At 42.4% G+C, this 14,517-nt stretch overlaps 1 protein-coding gene across 2 annotated transcripts in view; it reads left to right on the top strand.

Moving 5' to 3' along the window:
- The window catches only part of FAM114A2 (family with sequence similarity 114 member A2), a 16,300-nt gene extending 1,783 nt beyond the window's left edge, over positions 1-14,517 (top strand). The window contains exons 1-14 of one of the 2 annotated variants that reach the window (XM_032771607.2): positions 493-607; positions 751-980; positions 2,080-2,179; positions 2,845-2,940; positions 3,292-3,404; positions 4,259-4,393; positions 4,593-4,751; positions 6,308-6,431; positions 7,541-7,620; positions 8,628-8,756; positions 8,976-9,115; positions 9,960-10,032; positions 10,919-10,972; positions 12,682-14,517. In XM_032771607.2, coding sequence (XP_032627498.1) covers positions 765-980; positions 2,080-2,179; positions 2,845-2,940; positions 3,292-3,404; positions 4,259-4,393; positions 4,593-4,751; positions 6,308-6,431; positions 7,541-7,620; positions 8,628-8,756; positions 8,976-9,115; positions 9,960-10,032; positions 10,919-10,972; positions 12,682-12,783 — 1,521 coding nt within the window. In that variant the 5' untranslated portion in view covers positions 493-607; positions 751-764 and the 3' untranslated portion in view covers positions 12,784-14,517. Of the gene's footprint in view, positions 1-492; positions 608-750; positions 981-2,079; positions 2,180-2,844; positions 2,941-3,291; positions 3,405-4,258; positions 4,394-4,592; positions 4,752-6,307; positions 6,432-7,540; positions 7,621-8,627; positions 8,757-8,975; positions 9,116-9,959; positions 10,033-10,918; positions 10,973-12,681 lie in introns of those variants that run through there. The other variant, XM_032771600.2, reaches the window with a different exon arrangement.

The following is a 14,517-nucleotide window of genomic DNA, read 5'->3' as shown; positions in this document are numbered from 1 at the left end:
TTTTCAAAAACAGTCCACCAAAGCTGTCTGGGTTAGTGAGACAAGCCATAGATTAAATTATCTGCACACCCTTTGTACCCTTTGTAAGTGCAGAACTTACAGATATTGCTCAGTTCCTTTCCTGCTGGGAGGGTATAGCTCTTAGATAGAGTGACCTCTTGTATTTGGAAGTTTAAAGTCTGTCATACTGTTTCCTGTCAGTCACGCATAGTTCAGACTGGGAGAGAATTCTGCTTCCTTCCCCAGACTTGAAGAATTCTTTATGCTGGTCAGTGAGCAAGCCAGACTGCAATTGCTTTTAGTATTGACTGGCTAACACATTTTGTGTGTGTGTGGTTAGTGCTTATGTATCTATAGCTGTATCTCCAGTGTACAGCCCCTGGTGGTTAATCTTATTTCTGATTCAATCACTGTTTTCTTGGTGGCAAAATTGAATACAGTTCTATCTTAGAGTTGAAATAATAGCATCGCCTCCTCTAGGACAAGGTATTACAAGAAGAGCTCGGTGTAGCTTGGAAGCTTGTCCCTTCCACCAACAGAAGCTGGTCCAATAAAAGATATTGCCTCACCCACCTTGTTTCTCAAAAAAATCATTGACGTATAGAAGGTGAATGGGAGCATATATATGGGGAGAGGAAGAGAATAACTGTCTTCTCATTTAGCTGTTCAGGAGGGCACATAGCATTTTAAAGGAATGTCAAAAATATCCTAGTGGGTTGCTGTTATTCTTGGAATCGCTTTATTTTCTAGGAGATGTTCTAGTCATGTCTGAAAAAGCTGGCAGTGAAAGTCTGAAAGCAGGTGCCTCCCAGAAGGATGAGAATGGACAGAGAGTGGAGGAAGCTGGGTCCGTTGAGAGCAGTGGTAGGGAAGAGGATGAACCTGAACCTGAACCTGTGGCTCTGACTCGGAAAAGACCTGAAGCCAAACCCTCCAACGAGCCTATTGTTGCAGAAGAGCCAGTGGATCAAGCCCTGAAAGTATGTTTCTGTGCTGACTCTTTGAACATGCTGATTGGTAAATTGCACAAACTTTAAACACAGCAGAATCCTGGTTGTGTTGGAAACAACGATGAAGCCCTTTCCTGTAAAGTTGTGGCAGAATAGAGTTTTGCACTGAGCAATGCTGAAAATGCATTATTTTAAATGTCATTGGTTTGAATGGGTTTTGCATCAAACCTGGCAATTGGGTCTCTGAATGTACCCCATGAGTGGCAGAAAGTCATGGCGCTATGTTAGAACTGTACAGATAGGATAGCTAGGAACTGGCTTCTTCCCATGGGGGGGTTAGATAAGGGTGGAACAATGACATTAGAACACTGACTGCACTAGAAAGATACAGGACGGGGGGAATGAACTGTGAAGCTTTTTTAAAAAAAAAAACAACTTCCTCTTTCCTACCTTCCTTACCGCTTCCATACCCCAACCTTCCCACATTTTGCAACCCCATTTGTTTTTCCTTAAAGTAGAGTGAAGTTACTTTGCGGTCAAATACACATCGGATAGCTCAGCATTAAACTTTGGTATTGCACATCATTCCTGAGAGAGGGTTGCATGCAGAAGAGGAAGGTTACAGGGTACCAACACTGACGCTTCTGCTGTTCATTCCTGCTCTCCCTTTTTCTTCCTCCATTTTTATCTCTAGTACAGTAATGTCCAAATTCCTTCCCTCCCAACTCTGAAGTAATGCCCCACCTAAACTCTGTTTAGGGTTTACGAAGAGACCTTCATTGGAAACTGGGGAAGACTACCCCACATTTGTACCTTCCTCCGAAGCATCTGGTGCTGGCCACTGCCTGAGATAGGATGCTGGACAAGATGGATCACAAGTCTGATACAGTGTAGCAATTGCTCTGTTCACTTATTCTGGCTTTGTTGCAGGAGGGTGAACTTAGCCCTAACTGAATAATTGTATGATACTTATTGAAGATCAAGGAGGTCACAGATCGATATGCGATATGTGTTCATGTTGGCTGAAATTCAGTGTCGTTACTACTGTTAAAAAAGAGGTTCACAAAGATACAGTTCAGAGATCAGTCAGTCACTTTGCTCTATTCCATCTCTGTTTCTCTAAATAAAGGTATCTGATTCCACTGAAGCATCTCAGACAGGATGGGGATACTGGGGGAGCTGGGGAAAGTCACTTCTCTCCACTGCCTCAGCCACAGTAGCTACAGTAGGTAAGGGCTACTGGTGTTTTGCTAATTTGATATAATTGGATCAGTTGATGATTCCCTGTTTTGTTCATTCCCTCTGGGGCACTTGGCCACTGTCGGAGGACAGGATGCTGGGCTAGATGGACCTTTGGTCTGACCCAGTGTGGCTGTTCTTATAGTAACTCTTTTTGCAGTCTAAAATCAGGCTTCAGTTTTCACGAATGTCTCCAGCTTATGCTGTGTTGCTTGTCTATAAAGTACAAGATTTCAGATTCAGAAGCAAGAGTTGGCAAAAGTCAAGCCCTCTGTTCAAAATACAGGGGAAAAAGTCAAAAGCAAAATGAGAGGTAGGGAGACATGTACAGCAGAATAGCTTTCAGGGTTTTAAGGGGCTGGCACAAACAATGGCCAGCTGAGACTTTTCCATCAGTGGGATACAGCATAAAGGCTTCAATGTAAGATGAATTCTTTATGCTGGTCAGTGAGCAAGCCAGACTGCAATTGCTTTTAGTATTGACTGGGTAACACATTTTGTGTGTATGTGGTTAGTGCTTATGTATCTATAGCTGTATCTCCAGTGTACAGCCCGTGGTGGTTAATCTTATTTCTGATTCAATCACTGCTTTCTTGGTGGCAAAAGTGAATACAGTTCTGTCTTAGTGTTGAAATAATAGCATCGCCTTCTCTAGGCCAAGGTATTTCGAATGTCATCGAAAAAGCAGAGACATCCCTTGGGATCCCCAGCCCTAGTGAGATCTCATCAGAGGACAAAGTTGTTACAGGAGGTCAGTTTTTATTATTAAAATTAAGAAATGTAATTTTTGAATTTCTCCAAGCGTGGTCTAAAAATAGCACCATCTTACACTCAACAGATCTGCTCTGTATGTATTGAGATTGACATCTGTTTACTACAATAATATTTCAGTGCTTATTTCTGTTAGCTCTGCAAAGTCTTAGCATTATAGCAGAGTGATCTTAACTCTTTCTGTCTCATGTGTTGCGGCCCTCTCATCTGTCTGAGATTTGTGCATTTGCCTGCCTGAAATGGACAATATCTGTTTACAATCTGAACTTTGTTGTCATTGTTTGCGAGTTTTGAAAAATAAAACATCTTTCCCCCCCGCACTCCAATGCAGGAGGCCAGAGTTCTGAAGCAAGCAGTACAAGTTTAGCTGATGACAGCAGTTCCTCGCCCATCAGTGGAGCTTTTGGAGTTTTATCCACTTTTTCTACAGCTGTTCAAAGCACAGTGAGTGGGTGGGTGGGGAGGCTGGGAAATAGGCTAAAATAACTTATTTTTCCTTGTCTCTGAAGCCTCATATCAACAAACCTTGATTCTACTCTTTATTTTATCTGGCTTTTCTTTATGAAAGTCTGAACGGGTTATCCTGGCCTTCAGATCTGCAGCATAGTGTGTGTCACCCCAATGCTCAGCTGCCTTTTCTGGTTCCCTGTAGAATAACAGGCCAAATTCAAGGGCTGGTTCATTCCTGGCGTAACTCCACTAACTTCAGTGGAGTTTCTAGGAATGACCCCAGCCTTCCTCTTCATAGTCCTCTGTGGGATTGACCCAAATTACTTGGGGTGGGGGGCAACTTGTCCTACTGATCATAGCCAGTTCCAATGGGACTCTTTACCCTGAGGGGTAAAACTCTGGAGTCCAGGAGGCAGAGCTTTCCTGGGGACTGGCCCATGACTCTGGAAGAGAAGCCTCTTTACTAGCAGAGCAAAATGCAAAGGCCGCTTCTTTCTTTTAAGTTTTAACATACTTTAAAAATGGATAAATGAACATAGTCAAGTTTCTTCTGACTGAAGGATTTTAATTTGTGCATTTTATAAATTCAGGATGGCTGTTACAACTGTGATGGAGGGCCATATGCTCCAGCTGAGCACTCCCATTAAAACATTGGCTGCTAGTGTTTCTTTCTTGGTTTTCATGCTCTTTACTGTACATGGGGATGGGGGGGTCTTGAAACACGAGCATTTGGCCCACATCATTTCTGGTATAAATCATATTTTAATAATAAATTTAAACTAACTGTAGCTAGACAAACAGAAGTATCATTCACATGCATTCTCTCAATTTGCAAATCTGCTTTCTAGGGGAAGAGTGTTATTAGTGGAGGTTTGGATACCTTGGAATTCATTGGAAAGAAGACAATGGATGTGATAGCTGAAGGAGATCCTGGATTCAAGAAGACAAAAGGCTTAATGAACAGGAATTCTACACTGTCACAGGTATTGGTTTCTCTCCAACCCCGACAGTGAGATTCTCAGCAGTTTCTCTCTTTTATTTTTTTCTTCCCTATGTTTTCCTTTTAAAGAACCTGCAGTATTAGCATCAAGTGAACGCTTCCTAAAATTGTTCATTGGGGCCTTCACCTCCCTTATCCAACTTCTCTACCGCTGGTTTGACGCCTCTGCTTTTCCTTTTCAGGTCTTGCGAGAGGCAAAGGAGAAAGAAGAGCAGCGGACAGCTACCGAGGTTACCATGGCTACCGAGAAGAAAGCCCATTATGGGTTACTCTTTGATGAGTTTCAGGGTCTTTCACATCTGGAAGCCTTGGAGATGCTTTCCAGAGAGAGTGATTCGAAGGTAGTGGCTTTCTATTTTATATGTGCAGCTGAAGAGGGAAAAGATTTTATTTATGCACAAAAACCTGTTTAAAGAACATTATTATGGTTGCAATGTCAAGCATTCAAAATTTTGGCAATGCCAGAATTAAGGTTAGTTGTGCAACCTAATTTGGCCCCCTTGTGTGTATGCATTATGATATTGTCTGATTGCACGATCACACGTAAGTAACTTCATCTCCTCTCTCTCTTCACCCCCTTTCATTCCCCTCAACTTCCAGAGTCGATGTGCTTGCCCAGTCAGTACCAGTTTTTGCATCCTTCAGACTCCTTGTCTCAAGTTACTTTGTCTCCCCACCTGCCCTGAGAGCACAGAACAGACAGTCTTCCTCCTCTCAGTACACATGCCCAGATCCAGCCCAGCCCAGAGCTGCAATACCAGGGAAAGTCCTGCTCAGCCTTGAGGCTAGAGCGTGCTTTTGTAGACGTAATCTTCAGCTAGAATTGAGCTGCTAATATCTAAGAAGTCTCCAGTGAGCATTAGCAAAGTGTAATAAAAAATAAAGGCTTATAATTGTCCAAATGGGGTGGATTTTCACAGGGGTGGCAGGAGGCACTCTCTGGATACAAGGGATACCCCTGCCCTCTGCCAAATTTCAAGTCTCTGCTCCAAAGAATTGGGGTGCTAGAGCATATTTTTTATTTTTAAATCACCAGGAATTAGTGAACATGGGCAGAATGTATTTTTCCCTAGAATGGCTGAACCATTCCAGCTGAAATCTTCCCAGAAAAATTCATCCTGGGGCAGACAACTTGGCGTGGAAAACTTCAGTCCAAGTGGCTAAGCAACTGAAAACAGGGTCTTCTTATGGGAAGCGTTGGAGAATCTTAATAATAGTGCCACGAATCTCATCTACATTATATATGTTACATAAAAAATAAGTTTGGTGACTGTTGCCTTCAGGCTGAGCTGAACACATGGACAGGAAATGGAAAATGGTGAGCACTAAGCCAAGTAGAGTATGTTGCAGTTTAGCCTGTAACAGAGGAGCCACTCTCTGGTTTTTGTTTTCTTTAAATAAGAATTTTCCCTGGCTGTCATTTGTCCTCTGGCCAACAAGCCGGTGCTTCTTCATTGGCAGCAAACGCCTGTGCTCAAGTAGTTAGCGGCAGGTGCAGCTCTCTAGCTTCACTTTGACCCCTGATTCCATAGACCTGATGCTTGATTGGCTACTGGGTCATACATTCTCTTCCTGGGACACACAATTCTATTCTTCCTAGCTTTCCTGATGTGTGGTACTGAGATATTTCTCAACCTTGGTGATCCTACTAGGTTAATACAAATTGTATCCCAGCTATTCAATTTTTGGCAAATATCAATTGAAACATGAAACATCAGGAAGCCTGGTAAAGAATCAATTACTTCTTAATGGGGCCTGGCAGAGAACTCTGTCCTAAAGGGATGGCTGCATTTGGTGTCAGCATGTCATTAATACTGCTGCACTGTATTATTTCCATCTTGTTTCTCTTTCCTGTTGCATTTATGATTCTTTTTATGGCTGTCTCGCTCTTAACTAGGTGAAGTCGGTTATAAACGCCCTCTCTGGAGAAAAGTTAGACATGTTAAAAGTGGAGTTGGAACAGCTCAAAGAAGCATTTTCATTAGCTGAATTTTATGACGATGAAGAGGAAGAGAAAAAGGGTAATAAAGAGGATCCGCGTTTACAGGCGGGGAGGCTTATTTTTAAACTCCAATTTAAAACCAACTAGCCTTCCACAGCAATGTGTGAAAGGCCCAGAGCTGGTGCTTATTCAGCTGGTCCCTTGATCCTCAACCTATCAGCAGTTGGGAACGCTGTTGAAAGGCAGGGGAGAACTCTCCTCTGCAGGGAGCCATTCCAGCGCACCTTGGGCAGAAGAAAGGAGGTCCCTCTGATGCAGGGTCTTGTGAGAGAAGAAAATGAGGGGAGGACCCGGGCGGAAGGGCATGAAGGGAGAGGCTGTGTAGGAAATCCCAAGAAAATAACTTCTTCCCAACTGCCTCCTTTCCTGGAGCTAAGGGAAACCTATTAGTGGCAGTATCTGGCTTCAAAAAAGGCACTTTTTTTTTTAAAGGTAAAAGTTTCTACTAGTGTTGGCCACACAGTTTGGAGGGACATCGTAAAGCTCTGAAACAACCTGCGCAGCAGGGAGCATCCAGTTGTTGAAGCTTTCACTAATTTGAACATAAACGACTTTCTTGTTTTGATTTTACCAAAGGGGCCGAGCAAAGAGGGCCGGTGCATTCAGTGTTAGGTACTCTAGAGACTTATTTATAATTTTTATCTTTGTACATGATGGATCCAACAGCTTTTTTCCTGTTTTGTCAACATCTGGCCCTGCATATATAATAGAAAAACCATTGGCTTTAAATGGCCTTAAAAATTCTCTAAGGTGCTGTGCAAGCAGATGTCTTCTGAAATGCAGAATTTATGTTGTTTGTGGTTGGATGCTAGCTGTAAAAATAGAATTACCTTGGCCAAAGGCTAGTGAGTCCTAGTGACATATCTATAGGCCCTCAAAACCAAATAATGCCCAATAAATTGCATTAAAAAAGACCAAGTTTGAGGGGTTTGAATCCTTTGTTGAATATGTGATTTAAAAATGAATTATATGCAGCCATTGGTTGTCAGCAGTAGCTGAACCCTGGAGGCATGTGGGCAGAAACAAGCTGCATGGTTATACAATGTATATTTCCTGATTATCACTTATTTGTGTAGTAGAGACTATCTTACTCTACCGAGTCTTGCAAACCTGCTTTGTTTCCTTCAGGAGACGAAGATTTCACAAAGGAAATAACTGCACTTTTCTTCGAACTGCACATCTCTGCCAAGCCAGACAAACTAGTTGCGGTGAGTTAGCTTTGTGTCCGCTGATGGCTGGTGGATATATCTCAGGAGACCAGGTCCTGAACTTCTGGTGAAGGTGTTAAAACTATAAAGCACCGTTCATCCGCCCTCTCCCCCCCGGGGATTACAAAACGATAAGGAGCATTTAAATGTTGGAGCCCTTGATAAGATGAACTTTCTTGATCTCATAAGAACAGCCATACTGGGTCAGGCCAATGGTCCATCTAGTCCAGTATCTTTGTCTTCCGACAGTGGCCAATGAACAGAACTTGTAATCATCAAGTGATCCATCCCCTGTTACCCATTCGCAACATCTGGCTTTAGAATCATCTTCTATCTTTAAAAGTGTGCCTTCCTCAGAAGATTATATCTATAGCAATGGCCCATTCTGTTGAAACTACGGAAAAGGAGCAAGGGATGTCTTTATATAATAATAAAAATGACAAATGTTCCTTATATGTTCTCAAATAGTTCATAAACATCTCCATGATTCTCAGTACTGGAATGATCAAGTATCTTACGTATAGTTCACACACTGGGTTATTGCTGGTCAGTTTCATGATCCCATAACCCAGTGTCTGAACCCCTCTTTAGACAACTTCCTCTCCGTCAGACTAGTTAATAAATTTAGAGGAACGTCTCCTTTTCTTACCCTCTTACAATACCATTGTGGTCCACTGAGTGGCACTAACATCTATTGGAAACCCTAATAAAACCTCTTGATCTCACTCGTGCTGTTAAAGCAGCACATGTCATGGGTACATCTTGTAAGAAAGAAAAACAAGTGCCAAAAGTATGTGTTCACAGTAGCCAGTTCCCTTAGGTTTCACTCACCCCGCTGCAAAGTTCAGCAGGTAACTGACTTGCTTGTCCCATTTCTTTCCACCAGTGCAGGGGTAATAACTGTTTCTTACAAAGAGATCCAGTCTTCCACCTTCTGCAGAGTGCAGGAGGATCTCATCCCAATCATTAAGTGCCATGCTGATGTGTCTGTGCCTCCTCTTACACAGGCAAGGAAATCTGCTTATGAAGGGATTGAAAGACTCAACGTGGAAACTCCAAAAGAGGGGAACATGAGCGAAGAAAACCAACAGCTGGATTCAGGGGATGCTGACCAAGATGTTCAAACATCGGTAGAGGTAACTGGGCAAAGGAGAGAGAGAAAATGAAATCTAACTGTGGAGTGGCTGGCACATTATCCTATATTGACAACTGGTTGCTTATGGCTTTCAACCCGCAGTTAGAATTTTACATTAACTCCTAGAGATGGGGGAATAGGGGGAGGAGCAGAGTGGAGAGAAGTCTTATTTTAAAATGATAGCAAACCTATTGGAATGAGCTCTTTGTAACTCCTGCAGGATATTCACGCATTCGCCATTAGAAGTCTGGCTGAACTGACCGCCTACTCCATTGAAATGTTTCACAAAACTGCAGCATTGGTCCTACATGGTCAGAAGCAAGAGGTGTCAGCCACAGGCCGAGCCAAAGCCCTTTCACAGTAAGTCCTTTGAATTATGCTATAGTACCTGGTTAGGTTGGCATCCTACTGTTGGCGTAGGCATTACTGTGCAGCTTCTCTCCACAGTTCTCAGCAGGCAGTTTACGTCTGATTGCATTTATGTTAGAAATTGCTAAGGGCAGTATTGTCTTCACTAAACAGAACTTGACTGTCTTTTGTACATACAGAAATTTCTCGACAAGAACACATGGAGAAAGGAAAATATTATGCGACAGCTTTCATGCAGCTCGGAGACAGGAATTTTGCCCTAAACTTGTGCTAGTTTAGTAGACAGGCATTTAAAAAGGAAAAAATGGAGCCCACAAAATATTCTGTTTAAAGTAGTGTAAAGAGAGCCATTCTCTTTATGTAAAATGATTATTCAGTAACGTTTTGCTAGCCTGTTGGCACATTAGATGCCTAATATTAAAATCATCCTGAGCAGATTTATCACCGATACTGCTTAAGACAAGCAGGGACTTGTTTTATTAAGAGGCAGTTGGTGTCCATGTAAAATAACTATTTCTCTCTTACAAACAAGAGGACACTTCTTGCTTGTAACTAAAAAAGCAAGTTAGTCATGTTCCCTTCGGACCAGGCATTCCTGTTCTCTGACATCTGCTTCCAATTGTCAGCCTTGTTCTCTTTTCAGATATTATTTGGAACTTCTCACTCTTCATATGCTATGTTATTGGACCCTTAAACATTTATATCTATCTTTTTGTTTTTAAAGAAAAAATTACATGTGGAAGTGGGTGATTTTGTTTTACAGATGACAATGGCAAAGTAAAGAGGATTTTTTTTAAAGTGCTTTACTACATAATTTCCTTTTTTCCTTTCCCAGAATGACTATTGTGCTGTGTAAAGAATTGTCTTCGCTATCTAAAGAGTTCACTACATGCTTAACAACTGCAGGGGTAAGACCTACTTCTTGTTTAACAGGAATGAGATTGGTTGGTCCCGCTCAACCTCATGCTGCATTCAAAACAGACTATAGTGTCCCTGAAATGCTCTCGTGCCTTGTTCAGCTGCACAGCTTCTCACGCTGTCTCAGCTTCTGTATTTTTAAAATACCCAGGTGTGTTATTGATGAGCTTTGCTGCATCCTAATTCATTACGACCTTCAGATTTTTCACATTATCACCCTGTAAAGCTAGTAGCTTTTCAGCCTGGATTGGAGTTCAAAGTGAACTTTACTGAAGTAAAGTCATCCAGCTCAGACAATTTCTTTCCATGCTTTGAGGAGAATAAGTAGCTAATATCTGCAATGATGAAGGTGTAATTATTGTAGGGTATTATGTACCCCTCTCACACGTTGGTAGAAGAAATGGTGGGGAAATTGTGTTTTATGTTTCTATGGTTTGTGATGTTCTCCTTCATGGTATTCTCTGCAGAGGCAGAGCTGTCTCTGAACGGAACCTGCTGTTTGCATATATGTACAGTGCTCAACTTGTACACAAGACCCTTCCATTGTCCTAGACCTGGTTCATACCAGCCTACAGCTGCTTTTGTTAGAAATATGTCCCATTAGCTTGCTTTTATTCAGGAAGCTTTCCCCAGTTCATCTGGAAGTTCAGTGCACATCGTTGTATATAGCACGCTTTTGGTACATGCTGGGACTTGTGCGAGTCTATATTTTCATATTGTGGTCCACATCCTCAGCTGTTGTAAATCAGTGCAGCTTCACTGACGGTGAGAGGGCTATGCCGATTTCTAAAGTAGCTGAGGATCTGGCCCTGTGTTTTGCTTAAAGGAAATGCAATCAGGTTGTCAAGCAGGATGATATATCTCTAATCTTTTCAGGTCAAAGAGAAGGCAGATGTGCTGAACCCATTAATCACTGGAGTGTTTTTGGAGGTCAGTTATGATACACTTACAGCTACGAATGTTGAAATGTGGACAGACTAGTCAATCCTCACTTCATTGTCCAGTTTTCTAAACCATGGCTTAAGACTGCTTCCCCGACTGGTAATTTACAAGTTTTAATAGATAGCCAAGGAAACATTGCTACTATCGTCTGTGCCAGATGTGCAATGTATTTGGTAAAGTATAAACACGATCACTTCAGAACAGTCTAGAGAAGATGCAGCAGAAGGGAATGTCATTTTGTGAAATGTCTGCCTTTCCTGTCAGCTAATTGGCAATTCTTCTTCAAACAACTCCCAAATTTCAGCTGGGAAACATAAGAAATTCTACAGATTCAGACAAAACCAATTGGCTTGTCTTTCTAAACACTGTAATTTAATAAGATTTTCAGAGGTAGTCTTGCCAGGAAAACTTGATTCTGATGGATTTTTTTCAACATGCCTCTTTCCTCCAGTTAAATAAACAATAACTATTTCTCAGATAGAAGCAAAGTAGAATTGGAATATTTGCACACTACCAATAAACAAACAAAGGTGCTAAAATATTAAAGCCAGTCCTTACATGTTAATCCTGGCCTACTAATGAGACTGAGCTGAAACTTTTCATCAGGCTCGTACTATTTTGTTTAACTTTTCGAGAGAGAGCTCATTCTAAACTGATGTGATGAAAAATCCATGTCCATTGTGTGGATGGGCAAAGGGCTGCAGCTTTCAGATAGTCACATGTGGTGTGAAATGTTGCATTAGAAATTTCAAACTTCCCCACTGAAAGTTTAGTTCTGAATAGCTATTCCCATTTGCTCGGAGTGCCCGAGTAGGGGTTCTTATGCTTGAAAGCCAAGGATTTATTATTAGCAGAAATTGCTGGTTTCTGTTTTTGCAGCTCACTTTTCCCTCGGGATCTGAAGCTGTTCACGCGGTTCAGGGGTATCGCCTGAATGCGCAGCAGATTTCACAGTCCAGGAGGCTGTGGGGCTCTAGGAATTGCTAGAGCTGTGCAGACCTGCCAGTAGGAAACTCATCCTGTTTTCTATTAGAAACTCAGCCCAAGTCTGTTGAAAGCCTGTGAAGCTTCTAACTGGACCATGGATGACTTGTGTAATTTGGCATGAAACTTTGTTTCAGTTGATGATCGATTGCTTTGAGTGTGAGCTTCCAACCTGAAATGTTTTGGGAGCCCCTGTGGCTCAAAATGGTAGACTTTGCCATAGCTCTAGCGGTTACAGCAAAGGGCTAGAAACCTAGAAACTGCTGTGTTCATACCTTGGACAAGTCACATCATTCACTGTGTGACAATCCATATGCTTCTCAACTGATTCCCAAAGTGGGTAACTGCTAATTGAGGGGGTTAGGAAGAAACGTTCCTTGTTGGTGCGTGCTTCCTTTCTGCTGCAGGGTTTCTTATGCCTTCCCCTGGAACAGCTGGTACTGAGTATCCTCAGAGACAGGATACTGAACTAGATGGATCAGCTTGGAAATGATATGGCCATTCTCCTGAGTCAGTTGGCCACCTTTTGCCCAGTGGGATAAACTGGAGTTTAAATAGTAGACTTAACTGAAAAGAAGTTGCTGCATCTGAGAGTAGTAGTCTGATATTGCTTATGTATATTACTCATCAGTGACCGTATAGTATACACGCGTCAAGCAGAAATGAAGACTGGTAGCATGAATGGCTCTGATGTAATTTGTTTTGTCTTGTAGGCTTCAAACAGTGCTTCGTATATCCAAGATGCCTTCCAGCTACTCCTGCCTGTGCTACAGATCTCTCTGGTCCAGACTCGAACCGAATTATCACAGCAGTGAATTAATCCTGCTAGTCGAGCAGAAAACACATCTGCCCACCTGATCGTTCCCTTGCTTGGGAATGGGGTAGGGACAGAAAATAAACGAAGCTTTAATCACTGGTACTACAATGGTGATGATAAAATGCTGACTGGCCAGGTCTTCGCTGTACAATTTGTCAGGAGACATGAAGGATGCAATTAGCAGAGTCTAGGCATCTGGGCAATTTGGCAGGTTAAAAATGCAGGTTGTTTCTTAGGGTATGGCTACGCTTAAACCGCTACAGCTGTGCCTCTGTAGTACTTGAGTGTAGACACTACTACGCTGACCGAAGGGGTTCTCCCATCAGTGTAGGTAATCCACCTCCCCAAGACGCAGTAGCTAGGTCAATGAAGAATTCTTCCGTTGACCTAGCCGTGTCTGTCAGTGGTGTGGATTTTTCACACCCCCGAGAGACGTAGCAGTGCCGATGTAAATTCCCAGTATAGACCAGTCCTTAGTTTGGCTGACTGTTTATCACTCTTTGCTCTGCGCTCCCATAGCTGAGTATGTTAATGAGCTCTTTCGGGAAAGACTATTTTGAGGACGACTGAAGCTAAATCACTCTAGAGAAAAGACTAGGGTAACCAGTTAATGAGTATTTAGCCAAACTTTCCAGCTGAGTTTGAATTTCAAGGCACGTATTTATGTTCCTGCTAAGTGTGTGCTGGATACAAGATACGGCAACGTTCAGAATCTCAGGAATGATTTCAGCTTTGAAAGAACAGAATCTAAGGTCCCTGATGCTCTGTATATACAAAAGCAGCAGCTTGCTGAAGGGTGCTGCTCTCTTACGTACTGTGGTCTTGGATGGAGCTTGGGGATTTTGACGTGTTCCTCTTTCCTGCAAGATGTTTGCTTCAAGAAGACAAGTGTTGCACACAGGGTTACACGTAGGCCCGTTAGTGAGCAGAAAGCTGTAACAGGGCTGATTTGTCCAGCATAACAGGGTGCGTGGCCCTGTAGCAATAAATGAAGCGCAACCAGAAGGGATGGGTTCCTGTTCAAGTGATTAAGACAACAGAGCCAAGAATTTCTCATTTCCTTTCAGTACAACGTGACCCAGGAGTCAAACTGTCTGTGTAGTACCACTGAAGGGCTTGCTTAGGCTACTGTGTAAAAGTGACACACTGCACTATTTCATGTCTCAGTAAGAGGCGATTGGAATACGTTAGCGAGGAAAGAGCTTGACAATGGCACTGAGACTCCTCATCTGCTCCACAAGCTGCTGTTCCACACAGGGCATCTTTTTCTTTGTGCTTTAAAAACATCCTTATTCTGTTACTTTTGGCATGTTGTAGCTTTTGAGCTTCTTCGCTGGAAGGGAACAGCCTCTGCTGCACCAACATGGAAAGAAAAAGGTGGCTTAAACAGAATAAAAAAGGAGTCTAGGCAACTAATGAGAGTAGACTGTCATACCTGCATTCCTCAGTATTGGCTCATCAGTAATGATGAATCTCTAGTCCCAGCCTTCGACCTCTCCAGGTTTTAGCGGGTCTTGCAAATCTCTACTCTTGGGTTTCGTGCTTCCCTGTGCTCTGCCCCATTGATGCAGCTTGTTGCCAAGTAGAGAGAGTTATTTTTTACTATAGAAACACCTTTTTGCAAATAGCTTCTCCTATTTTGTATAACTGGGAAAATCCTTGCTTCAGTTTTGTTTGAATGATCAAATCTGTGGATGGATTGACTTTTCTAATAATAAAACCATACATGCAA

The sequence above is a fragment of the Chelonoidis abingdonii genome, chromosome 7 (assembly GCF_003597395.2).
Source record: "Chelonoidis abingdonii isolate Lonesome George chromosome 7, CheloAbing_2.0, whole genome shotgun sequence".
Taxonomy (NCBI): Eukaryota; Metazoa; Chordata; order Testudines; family Testudinidae; genus Chelonoidis; species Chelonoidis abingdonii.
Note: the sequence above shows the minus strand (reverse complement) of the source record. Positions and strands in the feature narration are given on the sequence as shown.